General features: G+C 42.8%; 1 protein-coding gene across 5 annotated transcripts in view; it reads left to right on the top strand.

Moving 5' to 3' along the window:
• PDE4D (phosphodiesterase 4D) overlaps window positions 1–25,774 on the top strand; it is a 741,318-nt gene that overhangs the window by 243,400 nt on the left and 472,144 nt on the right. The window contains exon 1 of one of the 5 annotated variants that reach the window (XM_054986993.1): window positions 16,305–16,623. The exons of the other annotated variants lie outside the window; for them this stretch is intronic. Coding sequence (XP_054842968.1) covers window positions 16,352–16,623 — 272 coding nt within the window. The 5' untranslated portion in view covers window positions 16,305–16,351. Of the gene's footprint in view, window positions 1–16,304; window positions 16,624–25,774 lie in introns of those variants that run through there. 5 annotated transcript variants of the gene reach the window in all.

The raw sequence follows: 25,774 nt of genomic DNA, 5'->3' as shown, positions 1-25,774 counted from the left end.
TTCTTTCTGGGAAAAGAGGTGGTGGAACTCTGAAGAGGGAAATGAGGGAGAAACTCATGCCCCCCCCCTTACAAAACAGCCATTTCCTCCGGGGAACTGATCTCTGTCTGGAGAGTGGGGGGTGGGGCCACCGGACTCGAGAGGTGCCAGAACTCCATTCCACTGCGTTCCTCTTGGGAAAAAAGCCCTGGGTCTTGTTTTCCCTTTTGTTGAGACTCAGGATAAAAGAACACATTTGGCCCACAGAAGATCAAAAGGAGGGAAACTGTGAGGTGCTGTCATTTCTTGCTCTTCTCCAGAAACACCTACAACACACAATTCTGCTTGGCCAAATGCCGGGCTGCTGCCAAAGTAAGCCAACTTAGAGAGCTTTCTGGAAACGAAAAATGGTGACGTTAATCTCCTGCTGAATCCTCTCTGATCTGACACACAGAAATTTTCAGTTTGCCCGGCAAACCTTTCAGACCTTCTCAGCCAGACCTTTCTGGTGCCTTTTAATGTACACCTGGGAATGAAGGGGGCTTGGGTTCCAAAGCAAAGGTTGTACTGCAGGTGTTGCTTGGGTGGGGGGACTCCTCCATTCAACACAGTTGCAAATATTAACCCCCTGCCTCTTTCTTTCTGCTTCTCAGCAGCTACGTGGCTGCTTGCCTGGTGCCATTTTTTCCTGTCCTTTCAATGAGTATAAAGTTGAATTAAACTTAGATAGCAAGCGAGAAATAAAGCAATAGCCACGGTATCAAAAGGGCACCTGCAGTCACCAGGGGGTGTCCTAAGCTCCAAACATAATTCATTCAAAAGTGCAGATTTGAGGCTTGAAACCACAGATTTGGGCCTTTGCCAAGAAATGAGATAATGAATAGTTCTAAAGAAAAAAAAGCATAGTTTTTTAAAAAGATGATACAGATGTTGCCCCAGACTTCATCTCAGAAGAGGCATTCTTCTCCCACCTTTCTCAATCGAGCACTTGCCACCTGCAGGTTTCACATATACGTTATTAAAAATGATGGCAACTTTTGCACAGGCCATTTCTTCTAGTTGAACAGAACTACCTACTGTCTGTGTTGCAGGGAAAATGATATCTCATGAGGTGGTATGACGGGGACATTGGATGTTCAGAGTTAACCTCAGAAACTAGGTTTGTTCATTGCAGTGAAGAGCTAGAATGATCCTTAAGGGGTGACTGAAATTGAGGAGGCCAGATTCCAGGCCTGTTCACCCATGAAACTCTCTGGATGACTTCAGGCCAGTCATTCTCAGCCTAACTGACCTCCCAAGGGTTGTTTTAAGGATGCAGTGGAAGAGGGGAGAATGATATCAGCTGAACTGCATGAAGGAAGGGCAGGACGAAAATGCCGTAGAAATAAATGCATTGGAATGGATTGCTCTTACTAACTGGTTAAGCCTCACCGCGCTAGTTTTTAAAGATTTTAACTTTGAATATCAGACTTGCAGGCATATCGCAAGCTACTTTTGTCCCCTAAGTATGGAGGAGGTGGTGATGGTTCAAGAAACATATGTTCAGAGCATCCTTTGGGCGCCCCAGAAGCAGCTCAATGGTTCTTTGGACAACAGTGGTCATTGTATATGCAGCTTGAGTTCCTAATTCAGGGAGACCCTTCAGGGGTTCGTTCCGTGCAGCCTGTCTCATATTTTATTCCCATTGCCATGTCATTTAGTGTCTTTATGTTGGTTTTACATTTGCTGTCTGAATAGAATGCAGTGCTTGTGCTGTCATCCTGGTGCTTTGAGGAAGAGTATGTGCACCTCTGAAATAATTTCTCTTCACATTCACAGGATGCCTGAAGGGAACGCAAAACTGACTCGATTAAAAGTTTCATTTTCCTGGTTGACCACTAGAGGGAGGGCTCTAGCTTGCATTTCCTTAAATCCTCGCCGTTGACTTCAACATTTGCGAATTGTTGGATTTTTGAGCCTGATTGCAGCTGGCTTCGTGACATGAGGGCTAGGACAGTTTTGCATTTTGAGTGCATCTATCTGTGCGTAAAATTTCTAGATTTGCATTTGCTGTTCTGACATGCCACAGAATATGCAAAGCAGTAATGTTCAGAAGAGGATTTTTATGGAAGGATTAGAAGTGAAGCAGAATAGAACAGGCCGGGAGGCGCCTTTATAATGGAATAGGATTGCAGTGTCCTGCAGTGATTAGTCTAGGTATTATCCTGTCTTCCTGCATTTTCTTCTGCCCTTGTAATTCTACTTACAGCAATGTGTATAGTGTAGCTTGCCTTAGGCAGTTTGTTGTTCTCATTGCCTTCTAATTCTGTACAGTTGCATTGATCATTGGACGTCTTATGCTTTATCAGTACATTATTTTTATTCTATTATCTGCCTTGAGTCTTGGTGAGAACGGTGGGCTAGGAATAACGTAATCAAATAAATTTAATAGCACTGACACATTTTTCTCCCACACTTATCCATTGTACTAATTCTGTTATATGAAATTACCTTATCCTTTGGCGTCCTGGTTTCCATACATTTAAAGGTGTCCTATGAATGGTTCATTAAATGTTGCCTGTGTCGTCACTATAAGCAGGATACCAGAAGCATACATGTAGTTAAGCAGTGTTGAGGTTGCTGTGCCTCTTTTCTCCTGTTTCTTTCCCAGACCAATCGTTGCTGCTTATGATATAACGTCCAGAGACCTGCTTGCAACATCAGCTGAGGGAAGGATGGCATTACATCCCTCCTATCTGCCAGTTCCTGGACTCCCAGTGATACCTAGTAAGCAATACAACCCTCTGCAGAGTCATACCATGCTAAGGGTGCAAGTGTGCACTGTAAGTGGGATGGAAAAAAGAGTACTAAGTTAAGTGGGGAAGGGAATCGGATTTTTAAATGACCCATATTGACCCAGTGAAGAGCTCAACCCCACTAAACATGCACTTTTGTATATGAAAGCTGAAAACCACAAGATTTCAGCAGAGGCCTGGTTTTTCATGCTGTACTAGCTCCTTCTGCTGGTGTCATCCTTGTAAAATTTTCCTCCTTTCCTGTGACTCCCTAAATCCTGAATCTGCTGCGTGTAAAGAGAATTTATATAAGATGTTCCATAGATGGTATATAACGCCAGATAGACTGGCTAAAATGTTTAAAAATATGTCAAATAAGTGTTGGAAATGTAAAGAAGGTATAGGGACTTTTTTCCACATGTGGTGGTCCTGCAAAGAAGTGCGTAGATACTGGATAATGGTACATAGGTTATTACAAAATATCTTACGGATATCAATTCCTTTGAAACTAGAAATTTTTCTATTAAACTGTATGCCAGATATAAAGAGAGAGCAAGAACACTTGGTAATCCATATAGTAACAGCGGCTAGAATCTTATTAGCAACCCATTGGAAACAACAAAGAATCCCTCCGCAAGAAAAATTAATAACAAAAGTAATGGAGATGGCGGAAATGGACAAATTAACATTGTTAATGAAAGGGCAAATGAAAGCAGACTTCTCTGTACCATGGATCCCTTCTACAAATGGATGACAAATAATTACAGTGCTTAAACATAAATATAATACTAAGACTAACTGTATAATGACATAATAGAACTCACAATTAAAGATGTAACAAGATGGAATATAAGAGTAAAGAAATAGACAACAGATAACGACAAGCAAAATGATAACTGTCTCATGTCTGTATATGTATGTGTGGAAAAATAATAAAAAACATATTTTTAAAAAATCCTGAACTCTCTGGGCCTTAAGAGCTATGCACGTGAGTTGTTGAAGCCATCACCCATTATTTTTAAAGAAAAGCAACTTCCCCAGGCAGCTTGAAAATCATGGAGTAGGAGAGGACAGATGGCATGTAGGGAACGGGTAAAGCACCACATGCAGAGTTAAGCTCCTGCTGCAGCCCTCCAAAATCCCGCGCCTGCGCTCAAAGGACCTCTCTTCTCCATAAATAGTGAGAATTAAGGAGTTTCTGCAACGGGATGTTGGAATTGTCAATAGTCAGCTCCCCTCCCCTCCTCCACCAACAGAAGTGCTGTTAAGCTGTTGTAAGTAACACCAACTAGTTAGCTAATTTTTCATCAAACAATTTGACTGTTTGTACAGCCTGGACCAGTTCACTGGTTTGGCTTTTGTATATTCAACCAGTACGGTGATTGTCGTTGTCAGACGTGGTATGTTCATCTCTCAAGCATGTTCGCTGCAAAGTTCACGGCATCCCTAATCATAAGTGCTATTATTCCAGCAGAAGAGCATGTTTGGATCCAAGCCCTATTCCCAATGGAGTCGTACCTCCCCCCTGCCATTTTTGCTGTTTTTCCAAAGTTGCAATCTACCAAAGTACTTTTTATGTAGTTAGCCCCTTTGGTAATAACTGATGCAGATCAAGTATCTTGATCACTTTGGTTATACTCCCTTTCTGTTTTAGACCCTTCTTGTTATGGATCAGATACCTGTTATCCTGAATCACATAAACTTAGTGAATCGTCCCATTCTATTTTGTGGTAGAACTTCAGTTGATTATATTCCCCATTCATCTTGGATCAAGATTTGTTCTGTGAAACGTTAAGTTTCCCCTGTGATTCTTTGTATGTGGATAACATCTAATTATTCACGAGAGGGAGGATTGCAAAAACACCTTGCCATGAGGCAAAAGGAAAGTGACAAAACAGTGACCAAAAAAATGGAATTTCCCGTTTTTCCTTGATGCTGTTGTAATAATTATTGCCTCAAAATCAAAGGCACTTGCATTTTTGTTTATCTTTGACTGTGGGATGAAACTGAGAAGAACTGATGTGATGTGGGATGGATAAGATTTGAGATAAGCAAATGTCAAATAAATGCTAAAGCTGAGATACTTGGTGGGGTAGCCTGCCACTGATCAGGTTTCCATGTTCATCCACAGCACGCTCGTGGCCCAAAGACATTAGAGTCCGGGGTAGGGTCAAGTTCCAGAAGGAGAAACCTGAAGAGCCAGATGTGGGCGGCATAAGGTCAAGCTGGCAGCCTTGTGGCATGCCTGGCAGGCTTCTCTTACAGCAAGACCAGTTGCTCCACCTGCAGTCCTCAGCTTCAGGTCTTGCCAAGATGAGCCTAGTGGCACAGGACTGGCCCTTGAGGAGTCAGCGGATTGAGTGTTGTGCCAGGCTTGTGTTGGAGTCCTGGGAAACACAGCTCAAGTCTTGTGGCAGAAACACACATCCAGTGGTGCAGGAGGTAAGGTGCCAAGGATCCCTGACTGCTGCGATCCCAAACTGAAATGCTCACCACCCCCACCAGCAGTCTGAAGCTGAAACTGTGTTGGATCTACATCTCAGACTTATGTCTGGCTGTTCTCCACTGGCCAGGTGATCAGTTACTCCCTGTGGATGATGAGCTTTAAATACGTGCCCCCCCCCCCAAGTTACTAACAGTTTTATTCAGCCACTCCTCTGGTTTCTGAGATTTCAGCAGCATTGCCCATAATATTTCTGGATTCACAGAAAAGAAAAAAAACCTAATGGAATGAGGAATGGCTGAAAGCCAGCTTTAATATAAACAGCAACTAAAACATCTTGTACAGCAATCTTGCTCTGAGGCTTGCTAACAAACTAAGTCCATGTGATCATAGGGCAAGTCCACAAATTACCAGTTCCTTAACACTAGAGGGAATGTCTCTAAATTCTGTCACTACATTGCGTTCACTTTTTAAAGAAAGAAGAAAACAGGATGGTTGCGCCAATCACAGAAGAATGAAAATGGGCAAAAGGCAGTGGCACAAATGAAGAAGAGTATTTATCATCCAAATAAAAATTGCGTACATGTTTCACTACAAATCTTCATCAGGGGAATATGTGAGTCTGTTTGTGCTGTAAGAAAAAATGTGCAGATTCTCTGAAGAAGCTGTGCAGTAAAATGCATAAGCAATTTTTAGTTGGATAATAAATAATCTTCTTCATTTGCACCGTTGGCTTTTGCCTATTTTCATTCTTCATTTGTAAAGCCGTATTTTCAGAGCCAATCACCTCCACTTCCATGGGACTCTTCTCCCATCCTTGAAAATCTTTTCTTTTTTCCATTTCAAAAGTGACGGAGATGTGCACAGGACCCTCCCACGACAGCCTTAACTTTTCTTTGACCACTGAGTCAATTAAGACTTTCCATCCGGAAACTATGCTACCGTGCGTTCCATAGATTTCTACGTGGAGTTATCTATTTTGTGGCATAAAACTACCTTGAGAAAGTCAGGTAGCTGCTGGCTTCTTTTCCACTGTATGGGAAAATACTTTATTTCTATGGTTGCTCTATATTTGTTCATTTGAAGTTAAGCGGTGAATCATATCACGTTTGGGAATGAGGAGATGGGTTTTTTTTGTTTTATTTGGCATGTAAGAGATGTCTGTCAGCAATGTTTTTTTTTCACTCACACACAACAAAATTGAATTAATTTGCTTAACATAAGTAGCAAGGCCTGTGTCAGCACATGAGGAGGTGGGGCAGTTGCTAGGGCCCATAGCTTCTGGTGGGGCGCACTGCTGCTGGCTCCCTACTCACACATCTCCTCTGATGCCTACACTACTACCCTTCCATTGCCTTGCTTGTGAGTGCTTTGTCACCTCTGCTCCCAGTTGCCTATGCTGCCTAACACTGCTCGAGAAGGGCATGTGGGTGGTGCACAAAGCACCAGCAGTCCTGGTGGCCATGGCAGTGACACTCCTAGCTGCATCCATTGGGGAAAGGGCATGGAGGCAGTGTGGGCAGCGATGACTGCAGGTGATGGGAGAGCTTGTGAGAAGGTAAGAGAAGGATGCACAGGCTGATGGGGCCCTTCTTCATATAGGTATCAAAACTAAAGGGTCAAGTACAACTTGTCAGCAATATACTTTCACATTTGATAGTTAGACATGTACATTTCTTGGAGCTGTTGCAGACGCAGATGTTGTACAGCTGTGTTGTTCATACTTCTCAGACTTGGGGAGTTGTAGAGTTCTGAAATTGGATGGATCGAAAGAATACATGAGTTATATATAATGGATGAAATCAGTGAATTCTAGTAACACACTGAAGTCTGCTTCTAATGCATATGAAGCCTTTGGCAATGATTGGTTGAACTTCTGTGATGTCAGGGATCGGTAGGGTAAGCAGCACAGTTCCATGTTCTCAATGGAGTCATAATGAGGGGATTTCAGAAACTAATCAGAACAGTAAAACGTACTGCTTGGTTAGTGAAATTATTCTTGCCCTGGTTGAGCTGGCCTTTGGTATGCTTTACAAATCTCCTTCCTTTTTCCAATGAGGCATCCTTCCAAAGTATTAGCAACACTATGATTATTAGTGATGGGTTCAGTTTAATGTTGGAAGCCACCTTCAGAACCATTTCCCCACAGTGGGGGCCTAAAGCAGCTTACAGCATGCTCCTTGCCTCCATATTATCCTCACAACAACCATAATAGGCAGGTTAGCCTGCAGATGTGTGACTGGATCAAAGTCACTCATTGAGCTTCCACAGCAGACTGGCGATTTGAACCGGGTTCTCCCACACCCTGCTCTGAAACTAAGTACTACACTACACTTGCTTTTTGGAGGGGTGGTGGTGGTTGACCAGTAGTAAGAGCCAGGCTTGGGTGAGTCAGGCAAGTCTTGTGGCTTAAAGTCACCTGGTGGTTGCTGCTGGGCCAGGTCTCAATGAGTCTTCCCTAAAGGGCCAAAAGAGCCATGGAAAGGGCCCTCTTCCTCCCCTTGCCTTTTTCTGTCAGAAACCAAGGCCTGAATGCTGTTGTGGTTGCCTAGCAATGGCCGCTGAGGGCAATGGCCACTGGGGGAGCGGGGGAAGGAACCTGACACATACCTTGGTCCTCCAGGGAGATTTTTCCTCATGCATGCTCCCAGGCTTGCGTGATGATGTCACTTTCAGGAACTGATGTCTTCATGCTGGCCACAGGCATGAAGCATGGGAGTATGCTCACAGCTGGCGCGATGACCTCATTTCAGGAAGTGAAGTCGTTGCATCTCACTGGGAGTGCACCTGGTGCATATTGTCCTGGGTTGCCATCACTGGGGAGTTTGCAAACCACTAGGAGATTGCCCACCATTGGTGGGCTGTTGGGAAGCCTACTCACAGGATCACACAAGTATAAGAGACAGTAATACTACATGCGATCTAATGCCTCTGCACTATCACGTTGGCATGTTTCGCTTGGGGAGTGTGTGTGTGTTCCTATTCTAAATTGTTAGGCAAACATAAAAAGATACGGTGTAGTTTAAAAATAAAGAAATAAATAATAAAGCATCGATGAGCAGTTGGACGCAAACAGGTTCTTTTTCACTGTATTTATGCTTTGTTGAAAGTTCGTGCTGCTTTTCATACTCAGAGTACTGAATTTATTTTTCTGGTCTCAGTACACAGTTTATAATTTTGTACATCTGGTTTGTTTGTTTGTTTGATATAAAAATAACCTTTGAAACAGTGTCCTGATTGTGGGAAAATCTGAACTTAAGAATACAAGAAGAGCCCTGCTGGATCCATCTAGTCCAGCCTCCCGCCTCACACAGTGGCCAACCAGTTAACTGTGGAAGACCAACAACAGGGCTTAGCTGAAGTTGCCTCCTGCACTGATATTCAGCGGTTTGCAAATCCCCTGAAGTTGCCTCCTGCGCTGGTGTTTTGCCAATGTGCACTTATAATATTTTGTATGATAGGCATGGGGTAGTGGCTATATTGCTTACTGTTTCTTATCTCTGATCTATCAGTAATGTCATCAAAAATGTTTTCAGTTCTGGGCTGCAATATCAAAAGCTGGAGAAAACGGTGTCAAGTGCGGCTTGAGCTGAAGGGAACGGTGCACCCATGACATGCTAGCTTTAAATTTCTAATCAGAATGCTCATGGCTAGAGAGGAATGCCTGTGGCCTGATTACTCACCAGAAGAGCTAGTGGGGGTTGCATATCTGAATGTGCTCAGCCCTATAAAAACCTCTCAGCATTTGCAAAGTTAGCATATTGGGGAGGAGACTTGGTTTCTCTGATCCAGCTTTGCAAATGCTGGAGTGTATCTAATCAATCGCTATGAACACCAGCAGTTGAATATTTTGGTATGATGCATGCTGGTGAAATGAATTGCCTTTAGAAATACAGTGATTTTCTTTTTCTAGACCTCAGGGAAGTCTAGCAGCTGCACCTAGCAAAAGATAAAGGAAGAACCTGCAGATTAAAGCTGTATGTATGTATGTATGTATGTATGTATGTATGTATGTATGTATGTATGTATGTATGTACGTACAGCTTTGACTAAGAGCCCCGTGGTGCAGAGTGGTAAGCAGCAGTACTGCAGCCCAACCTCTGCTCATGACCTGAGTTCAATCCTGGCGGAAGCTGGGTTCAGGTAGACGGCTCAAGGTTGACTCAGCCTTCCATCCTTCCGAGGTCGGTAAAATGAGTACCCAGTTTCCTGGGGGTAAAGTGTAGATGACTGGGAAGGCAATGGCAAACCACCCCGTAAAAAGTCTGCCAAGAAAACGTTGTGATGCGACGTCCACCCATGGGTCAGTAATGACTCGGTGCTTGCACAGGGGAGTACCTTTACCTTATGTATGTATGTATGTATGTATGTATGTATGTATGTATGTATGTACGTATGTACGTACGTACGTATGTATGTATGTATGTATGTACGTATGTACGTATGTATTTAATTACTTTAGACTTTTATTCCACCCTCCTCTCACAATCAGGCTCAGGGCGGATTACATCAATAAAAACATTTATAATAAAACTTACACCTTAAAACAGTTTAAAATCAACAAGAGCACAGCAATAGAATATCAATTTAAAATATACAGATAGCAGCAATCAGCTAGCCAGAGGCAATCAGTCTGCCACTGAAAACCTGCCACTTAAAAAACAAGATGATGGATGCCTCTGATAGGGAGGGATCCGATCTTCCCTTCTCCTCCTCTATTCAGGCCAGTGGAAGGTTAGCCTAGCCCCAACCATACGCCTGGCGGAAACATCTTTGTCTTACAGGCCCAGTGGAAGGATAGTAAATCCTGCCGGGCTCTGGTCTCACTAGACAGAGTTCCACCAGGTTGGAGCCAGGACCGAAAAGGCCCTGGCTCTGGTTGAGGCCAAGTGGGCCTCCCTGGGGCCAGGGACCACCAGTAGTTGTTTATCCCCTGATCAGAGCGTGGATTTCATGGAACTGAAATCAAACCAAATTTATGATGCATCAATATCCTACGGCATCACTCTGTGCCAGTTAATGTGTGTGCATGGAATCTTTCTTTTAATGCATTTAAATTATATTGTGATGTGGCCAGGTGTGCAGCTGACCTACAAGAACATTAGGTGTCTCTTCTGCCAAGTATTCTGCTAATTTACAGGTGCATCCAAGGCTTTTGGTGTGGCCAGAGGGTAAAGTGGGATACAAGATATAAAGTGGAAACTCCTCTATGGAACCTCTGGGATGAGGGAGCTGTTCCACTCTTGGTTGCCAGGTTTTCAGCAAGATTAGGACGGAGGCTTGAAATCACGGGGCTCTAGTTCTGAGGTCCTTTGCTTCACAGCTCCCAAGTCAAGAAGTGACTTTTTTTCATGCCACCCAATATTTCACAGAACAGGCTTGAAAGATTTCTGTTATCCCTGTTATTCATTGTGGAAGATGTACTTTGCCTCCTGTATACTATATTCATTTACTCTGCAATAGGTATCCCTCCATTGGTATCAAAGCCACGATGGTGTGTGTGCTTTTGTAGTAGAAAAACATAATTGTCCTAAAGAATAATTCCAACAATGCAAAGTGTATTTTGGCTGTGGAAGGGCAGGGTGCACAGTGCATGGTGCCTTGGTGTTCCAAGGGTGTACATTTTGATGCCTGGGCACTAGAGGAAAGATACATCCGTCCTTTGTTCAGAATTAACTCCTAGACACCCCTGGAAGGGGGATGATGTTGCGGGACAACCGTGGCTCCTCGTAAGAGGGGAGCCTTTCCCTCTCTGTTCCACCACGACCACTTTGCTCATCTGAACAGGGCTCTCTGCAGATACCACTCTGTAGTTGAGCAAAATCAACAACTGCCTGTGCAACACACTTTCTCTGTGGTATTCCTTACGGAATAGTTTGCCTGAGGAGGTCAGGAACGCTGCTGCTCTCTTGGTTTTCTGCAGATTATGCAAACAACAACATTTGATTTTTATAACTTCAGGACAACTTAACGCCCACTCAGGGTGGTTTTCAAAGGAAGTTACAAAGGATGGGGCTGAGAGAGATCTAAGAGAGCTGTGACTGACTCAAGGTCACCCAGCTGGCTTCAAGTGGAGGAGTGGGGAATCATACCTGGGCCAAATCCACATGCACTCACCATCCGCTTATCTTGCGCAGTCATGGCAGTTGGGTTCATTCTGCTACCATGCTGTGCCTCATCACATTCACCCTCCCAGTGCGTCTTCGTGGCGCAATCAGTTCTCCACACGCCACTGAGTAAAGTGTTATAGTGGGCAGTTCCCTCCTCCGTCACCAGCGTTGACGGCGCACGTCACTTCCCTTTTTTAAAAAAAAAAAAAATTAATTTTGCGCTATACCGATATTCCGACTCTTATGTAGGCAGAGCCAGGGAAAAGCCAGAGTATTTATAGGGGGGAACCAGGTTCCATTCAAAGCTGAGAGTGGAAAGTAACTGATGGTAAGATAAGGGACCATCATCTGTTTCTTTTCCCGTGCAAACCGCTGCTCACTAAAGTAGGTTTTGCGGTATACCAACCTTTCTTTATTGTGCAAATGCGCTATGAAAGCCCTTTTTTTTAAAAAAAAAGGGCCGAGCAAAAACAGATTTCCGCCATTATCACGTGGTACAGAAAGGAGGCTCAGTTGTGGCGCGGTGATGGCGGGGAATGGGAAAGAGTGTGAGTATCTGCTTGAACAGCGCTGCGGTTGCGAAAAAGGCGCGGAAACAAAAAGGACATGTGGATTCGGCCCTGGTTCTCCAAATTAGAGTCCTGGCACTCTTAATCACTGCACCAAACTGGCTCTCAAATCTGGATTATTCAGGAGGGCTTTTTTACTCGGATAATAGAACTATGCTGTAAGAAATGGTTCAGAGAGATACTTTGGTAAGGGACAGGGAGTATAGGCTATTCTACTGGGTACTGTCTGTTGATGTAGTTAAGATATGCTCCTACTGAGTAGCTTCCGTTTCATTGAAGATGTCATGTTTAATTATGCTTTGTTTCATCAGCATTTAAACCCTACCTTTCCCCCAGTAGTGGCATGCATTGTCTCCCCTCCATATTATCCTTATAACAATTCGTTGAAGTAGGTACGGCTGAAAGAAAGTGACAGCCCAAGGTCACCTGATGAATTTCATAACTGAGTAGAGATTTAAACCCAGGTCTTGCAAGGCCTAGTCCAGCAGTCTAACCATGACATCAGAATGGCTTTCTTCATATGTCATAACATTTATCTACTTGGTGTTTGATCAAAATGTGAAAGGACCCTTAATGGACTTTAAGGACTAGCTCATAGATGCCAAAATCATGCTAGTTTTCAAGCACATGGCTATATTGATGTAACCAGTGTGGTCTAAGGTAAGAATGTCAGACTGGGGAGTTCTGGGTTCCAGTGTTCCTCACCATGAAACTGATTGGGTGACCAAGGCAAGTTCACATTGTCCTAGCCCAACCTATCTTGCAGGATTGTTGTGAAGCTAAGAGAGAGGACTGGAGAACCACGTGTAGTAGTACGCAAACTGGCAATATTTAGATAACTGTGCAGCAGTTTTTCTAAACTGAAGCCACATCTAGTGGTGTCTCTGTAACTCTAGAGAATGCTGCAAATTTATATTCTGTGCACTTGCATTTCCCATAGAACTTTCTGCGCATGCTCCTTCATATGCAGTTCACACAGAGAAACTGACACTGAAAATGCTCTTATGAACTGTGAACTAAGCTATTGGAATTGAAGTGGATGGTGTAAAACTATATACTATGATAACACAACTGTGGTTGTGGCAACTGTGGGTGTAGCAACTGTTATGGCAACTGAACAGAGCTGCTTGTGATGACTTCTTGAGCCCTTTTTGGCTTTTTAGTAAGACGGCAGTAATTTGCACCTTTCTCTTTATGCAATTTAAAAAAAAACTACGCAAAGCAATGAATGAATAATATTTTAATTGCATGGCATGTTTGGCCAGGGTATCCAGCAGCAGGATAAGAAAGTTGCCTACGCAAATCACATTGCAAGGATTTTTTTCAGAGCCTAAGGTAAACATTCTTTGTTTAAATTGCTGTGTGCTTATTGTGCAATGGTAGAACTACTTGAAATTCAAGTTAAACCTTCACTTCCTCTTAGGGTGGACATAGCTTAAACCGTTTGTCAAGTACAAACCTGTTCGTTTCATGACCGTCCAAGTGAATTTGGTTTGAGAGTTTTGTTGTGCATTAGGAAAATGTTCGGCATTCGCACAAATATGTGCAGGTAAGCCTTTTGTGAGGAATGGGATTCTTCAGTTACTCTGATTTCAGATGCTAGATTAATAGTGATGAATGGGGCTAGACTCTGAAAAGCCAACGAATGCAGTCCCCAAAATCCAGCAGCACCTGCAAAAGTTAATAATGAAATACAAACACTTTAAATGACCACATCAGATTTTTAAACAAAAGCCATTAGGGATAGTTTTTAATAAATACGAAGAATATACCTATTCTTTCTTCTTCAGTTTGTTTCTAATGGCTAATAAATGATGAAGAATTTTTCTAACCGAGATGTGGAAATAGGTTTCAGTGCAGAAGCCTTCTAGTATATGATTATTGCTAAGCTTGAAGCAAACTTGCAGTGCTACCAATACCCCGCTATTATGCTGGCATGTTTTTAAATATGCCCTTAGGACCCCACAAATTGCATAAAAGTTGCTGGTTGCTAGTCTGGCAAATAACCGTTGCTCGGTTGTAGAGCACATGCTTTACCCACAGAAGACCCCAATTTCAATCTGTTATTTAAGACTTACAGGTAGGACATGTCAGGAAAGGCCTTTCTTCTTCCGAAACCCTGGAGAGCCTCTGTCAGTCAGGTATTCAACACTGAGCTAGAGGAACCAATGGCCTAACTTGGTATAAGGCTGTTTCCTGCTTACATCATGCAGATTCAATACTAGGCTGCAGCAGTAAATTTGTGTTCTTTTATGCTAGATGGCAGTGACTTGTGGTGGTAGATCTTGTGATTTTGCTATCCATTATTTCCACTGACTTAAACAACTTCCCAGTTTCATTTGCGTCTGGTATTAAAGCAATGACCTGAATGTAGAGAGGCTTCAGCCTTAAACAGTATACATATTTGCAAGTATGGAAGTAGACAGAGATTGAAGGTAGCCACTTTTGTCCAAAAACAAATGCATCCCGAATAAAGCCATATCATAGAATCACAGAGTTGGAAGGGATCTCTAGGGTCATCTAGTCCAACCCCCTGCACAATACAGGAAATTCACAATGACCTCCCCCCCACACACTCAGTGACCCTTATTCCATGCCCAGAAGATGGCAAAACACCATCAGGATCCCTAACCAAACTGGCTTGGGGAAAACTGCTACCTGACCCCGTGGTGAGTAGCTTTACCCTGGGCATGTAAGAAGGGGCCACGAGAACTAAGCACTGATGTAACCCTTCCTGCTCTCCCTCTCATGATCTGTCTAGGTTCACAGAATAAGCATTACTGTCGGATGGCCATATAATACCTTTTATTAAGCACCCAAAAACTAGTAGACAGAGGACAATTGCTGGACCCACAGGTAGAATCTGTGCATAGAAAAACTCCACATGTCCCTATGAGTAGGATGGTGGATTTTATCTTTGGATCAGTTTTGGCCAGTAATAATCTTGTTTTGACCAACAAACAGCAGGTCAATGTGAATACCATTGCCACTGTTGCTGCTGCATGTGTTAATAATAATAAATAATAATGGTACATAAGAGTCTTCATTGATTTAAATATGAAATTCACGTGCCAGTTTACACAGTAAATGTTGCCTTTCTGCCGATTGTGTCGACTCTGAGAAAATTCACGATGTTTATAAAGGCTTTTTATTTTCCTTTGCAGCTAAGCAGCATTGGGTGCAGTTCTGGAAAACAAAAAATTCATTTGGGCTATTTGAAAGACAATAAATTAGTCTGCAAGAAAAATGCAGCTGCATGTAATTGTTCAAAGCAGCCATGAATGCCTTGTTCAAAATGAGATCTAATAATCTCAAAGAGCAGGAGTCATGGTGCTTACATTAACTTAATTACTTTGAGGCAATTTTAAAACAATAATTGTAACATTTAAGAAATAGTTAATGCTTACAGGAAGCTACTGGCTTGGGAATTAGCATGATCTAATTAGATGACTGTACTCAGCATCATGGCTTTTAAGTCGGTTTGTGTGCAGCAGCAATTAGATATACTGATTTGTTTTGTATTGCTCATGGGACCAGCCCAAGATATTTTGATGCCTGAGGTGGAAATTCTGACCTACATTTGTGTAGCACCCCCCCCCCCCACACACACACCTATTTTGTGAGGGACTGCATTTCAGTGAGGTTTGTCTGTACCAAAATTCTGCCTTTTAGGCGGCCGTTTGCCTCGGAGCAAAATTACCTTTGGTTTCTTAGTAAACTTGAGGAGAAAATAAGTTTTCTTTCAGTCAGTGAGATAAATTATCCTGGTGTGGCAAGTTGGTGAAAAGAAAAAAAATGTTGCTGGGCCAGTGATTGGTTTTTACGTTTCCCCAACAAGCTATAACTTGCTGACCAAATAATGTATGACAGAGCAGAGGTTGGAGGGAAATGGAGAAACAAACAAACTGGCACCAAAAAAAAAAAAAAAAGGAACTGCATGTCCAACGTTTCCATTCCCTCCCTTCAGTCAGAGAAATAATCAGAGGAGAAGAATAGCCAAACGAAATGAACAGACCGACGGTTGAGACCTCCTCCCAGCACTTTGTGTGTACATAATCGGGAGTCACTCTGGCAGCTGCAGTGCATTAGTTCCAATACTTTGACAGGCAGCCTTATTGCTCGAGCACCGAAGCGCTGTGCCGCACACTGTTCCTTCCTTCCACACTCACTTGCAAATATAGCCTGAGGCGTGGATGGTCTTTGGCTACAAGAGGAGTGGCAATGCCTAACAGACTGAGTGAAGGAGTTTGTATGTGGGTTTTTTTCCTCGTAGCTCTTCATTATCTATACACTCTGAGGGGAGGGGAAACCATGTGGAAAACAGAACAGGCTGCATCGGAATCAAAGCTCTGCACAGTTCTTCAGGACTGAATAAGCAAAAGAACTATATATCTATATCTATATATTTTAAAGCTTGCAAAAGCAAATATCACACTGCGTTACACAGACTTCCCTGATACAAGTTGCTTTGGAAACATGGCTCAGCAAACAGCAAGCCCAGACACCTTGACTGTACCTGAGGTGGATAATCCAAATTGTCAGAATCCGTGGCTCAATGAGGATCTTGTGAAGACACTGAGGGAGAACCTGTTGCAGCATGAAAAGCTCAGGACGTCCAGGAAGTCGTCTTCTGTCTCTCCGAAACTCTCCCCGGTCATTTCTCCTAGAAATTCTCCAAGACTTTTGCGCAGAATGCTTTTGAACAGCAACATACCGAAACAGCGGCGGTTCACTGTGGCACATACCTGGTAAGAATGCCGTCCTTTCTCATCAACCTATTTTTTAGCTTTGCATAGCTTTTTAAAAATGTTATTTTCAGGCCAAATTTTTTAAAAAACGAGGACTTTAAGAGAAGCAGTAAACATTAATGAAGGGATCCAGTTTCTTTCAAGCCATTTCTCTTTTTAACTGGATCAAAATAAATTCTGTTCCAGATAACAAAAAGAGGAAGTCAGCTGCCAAACTTCATTTACTTTCTGATTTATTTGAAAGGTCATTTTCTTTCCCTTCCTCTTATTTCTAGTCATTTTTATGAAAAGAAAACATATATGTGAGTGACTGCTAAAGTTAGAATGATGTAGAGGTGTCCTCCTTCCCTGTATCGAATCTTTGTAAAAAAGCAGTGATATTTCTATATGAAAAGTGTGTCTGCATGTGTATATTTATACATACACATGTGTGTGTGTGTATTCTGCAATGTTTTGTATGTTTGTATATTTTCCAGTAAAATCTGTTGCTTAGGTATACTTCTGAGGGTTAGTCCATTGGCTTTTGTTATGATGGTTTCAACATCTGTTTGACATGCTCTGCTGTTTTAAAAAATTTGGCTGACTTTTATTCAAACATTTTTCCTTGCACAAAAATAGCAATATGGTACTGAGAATGGTGGTGTAATGGAAAGGGGAGAGAAATCATGTATTTTGGGCAGAGAGCAGGTTTTGCATTCATGTTGATCCCATTCTTTTCAATTTGCTCAAGATGAATGGACATATCCTAGTGTGCGTGTCACTGAGTATATATTTATGTATTTATCACTTGCTTGTCAGCTTAAAAAGGCTCTCAATACAACGTACATTCTTTTTCTGCTCATTAACATTACTGGGCTTTAGCAGTCTCTGGAAGAATGCCTTTTGCCCATGGACTGGAGATAAATGGCATCTGCCACTGGCCAGCGGTCCAAGGGAGGCTGAGTACTGCAATTTTATTTAGGCATATCTTAAAGGACCATCTCTCCATGTATAATAGTAAAGAGTCCAGTAGCACCTTTAAGACTAATCAACTTTATTGTAGCATAAGCTTTCGAGAGCCACAGCTCTCTGTCTCTCGAAAGCTTATGCTAAAATTGGTTAATCTTAAAGGTGTTTCTGGACTCTTTACTATTTTGCTACTACAGACTAACACGGCTAACTCCTCTGGATCTCTCCATGTATGTTCCTGTGTGCCATCGATTGCCTGTATTGGTTGTTCCCCCACTTAAGGTAGCCCACTTGGCATTTACCAGAACCCAGACTTTTTTTCTGCAGTAGTTCCTAGACTGCCAAAACAGACTCCCCAAGATGGTGAAGAGGCACCATCTTTAGCTGTTTTTGGGAGGCACTGCAAGGCCCTTTTACTTGCTAAGGCTTTTAACAGGGTATAGGCTAAAGGCATTTGGGGGGGGGGAAGAGGGGTTACTTGGGATTTTAATTTACTCTGTAGGTTTTAAAATTTGGAATTGTGAGCCAGCGTGTGCTGCAAGGGAAAAGCACAAGGAAAATATATACTTACGTTTTAATAAATCAATAGCCTATTGTTTGTAAGTCCCAGCTTTGATTTAAGGGTGGTGGTGGTGGTGTAAAACTTTAAACAATATATATTAAACAGTCACGGAGGCCATATCGTTCTGGCGTCTCTGGAAAGTGTTAGAATTTAATGAACCTCTTGCATGCTTGTCTGCAGGTAGAATATGTATGTGTGTGATATATGCACTATATGGAACCTGGAACACAACGCATACAAGGACAAATCAGAATGCCTAGAATGTGGCAGAAATGAGCGTGCTGGCCACGCCCCTGGCCGCATAATCCTGAATCTCTAAAAGCTGGTCATATGCAGGCTGGTCTGTGGGCTAGTCATATACAGCATTTGGCCTGATTGCTGACATCTGGGGCTAAGTGAACAGGAAGATGTTCATTCGGCTCAGATGCAGTGATCCCGCGTAGGAGGGAAGGGTATTTTTGTGTCTTTCCTCCCCATGTGGCACAGGAGATTTTGAATAGGAGAAGTGAAGGTTGGTGAATCAGAATGAGTTTCCCGCCCCTAATTTCACTCTCTTACCCATTCCAGGATTCTATAAGATGTTGTGGCCAATATCCCTCCTGGAGATTACAGGCTTCCTCTGATCCTAAATCGCCCCCTTGCCAAGACTCTGAGCTTTTTGTCCTGATAGCTTCTTGGAATGATCAAGGTGTTTGGGGGAGGTAGAATTAGGATTCAGCAATGCTCTTATTGTTTCACACATCCTGGAACACAAATGAATCACTTACTATATTGTAAACTGTTAAGGGTTTGAGCAGACAAATTTCTCTTCCCCTTCCTCTGTTTTTCCTTCCTTAACTGATAGGCAGCTATCATTATTATTCCGTACTTCAAGCATCGCAACCTTCATCATGCCATTCTTGGTGGGGGTGGGTGGGTCTTCTTTGTAAAATGAGGAATCCCCACAGGAAAAAAGAAACCTCTTGGTGGTCCGGTTTCCAACGTCTTCCTGTTTGAAATGGAATCATCTATTCAGTGTTAGGCAAAGTGATGCTACTGTCTTTGCACAGGAGAAGAATTTACATCATTGTCCTGAATATTTGGTGTTCAGTATTAAGAGTATATGAATGTATTGGAACAGATGAAATGAGATTCAGGATTTTTTTTTTCTGCCTTGAAAAGTCGTGGTTACTGCAGATGTATTTCTGGTGGCTGAATGATTTGTCCTGACTAGAGATCCTCCATCCTGCTCCTCTCATTTGGAGTGCGTGTGCTCTGAATTCTGAGATTGTCTTCTGTGATTATTTCCCCCCCCCCTCAAAATACATTGACAGCTGTACAGCTCAACGCAACAATTACTTGGACGTGGTGTGCAAAAATAAGGGCCCTATACAGAGAGACTATTTAGGGACATAAGAAGATTAAAGTGGAATTGCTTCTTTTTAAACAGTAACATCCTGTTTCTGAGGCACTTTTATTGCTGAATGAATTGAAGCCAATTCTGAAAAATGTTGAATACGTTGCTGATGAGGCTCAGGCTATGTATGGCAATTCTTTGTTGCATCTTTTTGTGTTTCATAAAGATGGGATGGGGCCATCTGCCTCAGATCACACTACTGGCACAAGCGCTGCGGAAATGAATGAGAATTGTACGACAGAGTCATAAGAACATAAGAAGAGACCTACTGGGCCAGACCAGCGGTCTGTCTAGTCCAACTTCTTGTTTCACACAGATTCCCACCAGTTGCCCTGGAGGTCGTAGAAGCCAAAGCCTCCCCTGTGTTGCCTCTTGGCACTGGTATTCTGAAGTTTACTGCCACTGACTGTGGAGGTTCCCTTTGGTCACCATGACTAGTAGCCACTGATGGACCTGTCCTCTGCAATCTGTCTGATTCCTGTTTGAAAGCCATCTCTCTGTTCACACAGCCTCACAGCCACTCGCAGTGAATTCCAGAATTTAATTGCTGATTGGCTGAAGAATCTTTGGCTGTTTTGAATCTATTGACCATCGCATGCCTCGGAGTGCTAGTATTATGGGACAAGGAGACAACTCCTCTCTTTCCACTTTCTCCACTCCACACGTAATTTCATAAACCAGTGTCATGTTTCTCCTTCGTCATCTTTTTTTCTGAAGTGAACCCCCCCAGACACTTTAGCCTTTCCTCATAGGAAAGGTGCTCCAACCCCAACTGACAGCCATAGATGCAGACTTAGAGCAGAACCACAAGTGACAAAAGGCACAGATTGGACACTTGTCAGCTTCCCTCCAGTTTTGATGGGAAATGTAGGCATCCTGGTCTCGCAGCTTCACTCTCCGACTGCTGTCCAATGGACTTTTCAACTGTCACTTGTCCAACATTCCGCCAAGCTGCCTACATTTCCCATCAAAACTTGAGGGAAGCTGACAAGTGTCCAATCTGTGCCTTTTGTCACTTGTGGTTCTTCTCTAATACTGTTTGATGGATGTTTTTAAAAAAATCTTTTTTGATCTGCCTCGAGTCTCAGTGAGAAAGGTGAGTTACAAATGAAGTAAACTAGTAAATAAATAAATGAATTGTGCCCCTGCCTGGTAAGTGTGGGCCTATTTACACAACCATCTGAGTGTCTGTGGCGAGTTGGGTGTCTACTGTCATACATAGCATTCAGCATATATCGATAAGCTTGATTTAATTTATGTTGCATATTTTAGAAACTGCCTCACAACCAATGTTTTTGAGGGGGAGCTTCCAAGTATATATAGTAAATTAAACTGAGCATTTAACTCCCAGTACAGAGGCTATGTTCAGCCTGAGCCTCCCCACAAATACAACACACCCCACAGACATGTAAGTAAGCACCAAGTTGATAGTATTGATCGTCTTGGCTTTGAACAAATATGAACTTTGTAATGAACCAAGTTATTTTTCCAACATCCTGTGTCCTACCACTTTAAGTTGTCACATTGTTTATCACATTTGTTGTATCTGAAAAACTTTCATTTGGGACCAGGCCAGTGATAAAATCCTGTTCATTGCTGGGGCCAAACACAGATGCTAGAGGAAGTTTGTAACTGCACATGCGTCTTGCTGTCTGGTTACACATGCACTAAACTCATGTGAGTGGGGAAAACCCCAACTCAACTCGAGTTTAACGTGTGACCACACTCACCTTCAAAAAGGTTAGGGGGGAGGGGAACGGGCTGCCCTGTGTGCCTGTAGAGGCAGGAAAGGTTTCATCTGTCCTTGCTTTCCAACCAGCGGCTTTTACAGATAGGAAAAAGCAGGGAGGGGGCAGGCTCTTTTTCTTACTGACTGTTCCACGCATCTCCTGGGCAAACATGAAGAAAAAGAGAGCAAGAGCCTGCCCCCCACAGCTCTTTTCTATCTGCGGAAGCTCACTGGGTGGAAAGCAGAGGCAGTTCTTGATAACTGAACTTTGTCTAAGCTGTAGAATAGTCTTTATGAGACAGGGCAATCGGGACTGCACTCCATACTTAAAATACCAGCTCCTCATTGATTTATGTACGTGCATTATGTAACATTATGTGTATTGATTTCAATCCCTGCCCTAATAACTCTTTCTGAAAGCTGAAGAAGATTAAGCACAATGTCAACAGTATCTTCCAAGATCTTTCTTCTGTAGTTGAATGAATTCACTGCCATCAATTTTCATTAATTTTGATAATGAATGCTATGTGGCCTTTTATTATCTCCTTTCTGAATGCTCTTTGAGACTTTTTTGACTTTATCATCTTGGCCAGAGTCCTCTGTGAGGAGCTGCTGCCTCCATCGAAATGAATAGACTCAGATGCCGTGGAAAAACTACGTCTCATGGGGTCTTTGGAGTCTGGGATGCTAATAGATCCAGAGAGCACTGTGATTCTCGAAAGCTTATGCTACAATAAAATTGGTTAGTCTTAAAGGTGCTACTGGACTCTTTTTGATTTTGGGATGCTAATGTCCCAGAGGCAGGGGGCTGATCTTTCAATCCTCTCTCTCAGCTGCCCTGGTCTCCATTTCAACTACCATTGCCAGAAGGAAAAGGAAGAAGTTTGACTGGAACTGGGGAGTCCTCCTGTGGCCTAAATCATTATCCAACCTAGAGAACAGCTTTGGGGGGAATAGTGCTTCATGTGGAATGGGGCCAAGCATTGTGAACTGGAGAAATTCGTATCCTGAACTAAAACCATTCTCCCAAGTTTCAACTCCTGCCCTGAATTAGTCAGCTCTGATCTATGAGGTGCCACACCAGTAAATAGATAATTACATTAGGGTCCAACAGTTATGATATCAGTTCATTATCTAAGCGTTGGGATTTTTGCAAGCATCCTATGTTCAGTCATGAAAGAGTTAAATTGTTATTCTCTTTGTTTAGTCAGATAGCTAGTTAGCATAGGACCACTTCAAGAAAAAGTTCCTGCCATAGAGAGTCTTCGTCTTAATGAGGGAATCCAGGATTGTCTATTAGATGAGCCAGTTTATTGGGGAGCAATTAGCTAGCAACATTTACTAAGGTTTTATTGCTCTTTGTTCACCTCACTTTTCAGTCCCTTCTCAGTCCAGTATGTCTTTGCTCAGTCTCTTAAGTTTCTCTCTCTCAAGTTCCTAGTCTATCCATCAAGATGTAGTCAGTTAGCTGTTATTATTTTTCCTACCAAATGTATCCTTTTTATACTGTTATATAGTAAAGAATTTTTTTTTTATAATTTTTTTTATTTTTCATAACTACAAAACACTACACAGCACTACACAAGACTATCACAAGGAAAGGGGAGAGGGAAGGGACAAAGGGGGGTAGAAAAAGAGAAAAAAAAGGGGGGGGAATGAACTACAAACACTAAACACTACACTTCAATGTTTCCGTTCATACTGTCATAATACAAAAATAGCTCCATAGGATAATGATGGAGTGGTTAATCATACAGAGAATAAACATTTCAAATTCTGATTAAACTTTCCTCCCCCTTCTAGGTCCCGGACGCAGTTCTCTCTGTGCAACCGCTGTTGCGGTACTCTCCTCCTCCTCCCCCCCCCTCCGGCTCCTCCTTTTCTTCGTTCTCGGTGCAGCAGAGTTCTGGGTTTTTATTCTCAAAATCCTTTAGTTGATCTTCTGATAATATCTTATAGGCCTGATCTTTATATCTGAACCATATTCCTTCCGGGAATAACCATTTGTACTTTATTCCATGGTCCCTCAGAAGAGCTGCAAACTTTTTATATTTAAAACGCCGTTTCCGGACTAGAAATGGAACGTCCTTCAAAATCTTGACTTTCAAACCCATAAAGTCCAAATCCGCATTGTATGAGTTATATAGGATGGTGTCCCGAATCTTTTTAGATGAAAAGTCAATAATGATCTCACGAGGCAACTGTCGCTTTGTTGCATATTTTGAAGAAGCCCGACGGACCTCCAAAATGGCGCTTTTAACCTCTTCTTTAGTCGTCCTCGCGGGTATCGCCAATAGTTCCGAGACCACCTCCCACAGATCCTCTTTTTCCTCCTCTTTCACGTTTTGGAGACGCAAAATTGTCTGTGTTCGTTCCATCTGTAGCCCGATCAGCTGGTTCTCAACCAGCTTCAGCTCCTTTTTTGTAGCCTTCACAAGTGACGCACTTTCCAGAGCAGACTTTTCTGCCCCCCCCGCTGCTGCCTTAATGGTTTTCACTTCGCTTTCAATTAAGCCCACCCTTTGATCAGTTTCGTTCAGCTTGTCAACAAAGGGTTTTATGGCTTCCACCACCGCCCTGCGCACCAACTCTTCGAGCGACTCCCCCTTCAAGGTAGCCGAGATTGACTTACCGAGAGCGGGACTTTGCTTCTTTGCTGCCATTTGGGGGGGGGGGGCGCCAACAAAATTCTGGAACTCAACGAAGGGGAAGAACGAGTCTTCTTCAGATCAACCTCTCCTTCACAAACGCTTGTAGAACAGAAGGGATTCGCTTGTTTACGGGCTTCCGCCTGTTTCTTTTATTTGCCGTTTTTCGTTGCCCGGCGGCACTCGAGGCGCCGCGCACGTCTGCCGGCCTCCATAGGGACAAACGGGCAATTCCCCCCCCCGCATTGATTTCGGGGAGTTCTTCCCGCCGCGTCCCGGACCCTGGCTCCCTCCCTGGGAGTCCTGGGGGCTAATCCTTGCGGATCAGCCGCCCGGTCAGGGTGCCCGGTCGTTTCCTCCCGGACCAGCCGAGAGGAGCGTCCGGCATGGCTGAGAAAACGAAACCGAATCTAGTAAAGAATTTTTTTATAGGACTAGAACCACAGAAGTCTGTCTACTTATTTCCACTGCGCTATTATCAAACTCTGCTACCTTACTTCTATCTCTTTATAATTTCCACCCCCCCAACACTAAGCCTGTGGCATCGAGACGTTATAACATACAAGATATTGTATTGTGGCCACAGAGTCAACAAATGTTTAATTGGTGAATAACCACCATTGCAGCCATAATGCTGTACAACAAAGAACATTATCTGAGGCTTTATTTATTTTATTTACTTCATTTATGCCCAAAGTGGCTTACATCATTCTCCTCACCTGCATTTTATCCTCACAACAGCCTTGTGAGGTAGGTTAAGCTGAGAGTGTGTTATTGGCCCAGGGCCACCCGGCAAGCTTCCATGGCAGACTGGGGATTTGAACCTGGGTCTCCCAGATCCTAGTCCAACACTCTAACCACTATACAATGCTTTCTTGCAATAATAGTACTTGTATAAATAATGCTTCAATAATAATAATGCCACTTCCTGACAGTCACATATGAGGGAAACAAGTTGGCTGATGGAGCAAGATATTTCTGTATCCATAAACTAAACACACTTTATTTAATAATTTAACATTCTGTTGCCTTGAAATATGCTGTAATTTATCAGCAGACTTCATTAAACGAACTGGAAATGACCCTTATGATATTTCTCCCCCAACAGAGCGGACTCCATGGTTGCTAATCTCACAGGGCCATCCCAGGAACATTTTCCTGGGAGTAAGCTCCATTGAATAGATTTGAGTGGGATCCCCAGTAGACTTGCTTAGGATTGCTTTATAATGTGCTTAATAGTTTTTGTTAGCTTGCAGATATTGTGACCTTTGTCTCTCCCCTATTTGTCACTCCTCTTGTCTAAATTGAGATCATGATTCCATTTTTGACAGCAGGATTGGGGGATATGTTTCTACCGTGTCAGATTCTCTGATGGCGCTTAAGAAGTATATAAACCATGAAATGATTACAGTTTTTAAAATTGGTTTCATTTGATAGGTGGCTCTGCAGAATGCCATTTAGAACAGCCACTGTGTTGTTGTTGTTGTTGTTATTTAAAACATTTTATACTGCCTTTTCACCCAGTTTAGGGACCCCAGTGATATGAATCATCAAAAACATTAAAACAAGCTCTGAAAATACAAAGTATAAAACAATTAAAAACAAAAGTTATACGGCCCACATGCACAATTAAAACATACTCAGGAAGAAGGGTCACTGAGGAAACACCAGATGAAACGGGTAATTCTTTACCTGCTTGCAGAAGATAATGTTTGCGGTGAGGGGGGGGACATATGGATCTCCCTGGGGAGGAAATTCCATAATTTTGGTGCCACCACCAAGAAGGCATTCTCTGTCTCAAATGTATAGCCTGGATTTTCATTTATATGTTCAAGGTGGCTTTAAAAAAATCAACATTGCATAAAGCG

Source organism: Eublepharis macularius, chromosome 8 (assembly GCF_028583425.1).
Source record: "Eublepharis macularius isolate TG4126 chromosome 8, MPM_Emac_v1.0, whole genome shotgun sequence".
Classification (NCBI taxonomy): Eukaryota; Metazoa; Chordata; class Lepidosauria; order Squamata; family Eublepharidae; genus Eublepharis; species Eublepharis macularius.
Note: the sequence above shows the minus strand (reverse complement) of the source record. Positions and strands in the feature narration are given on the sequence as shown.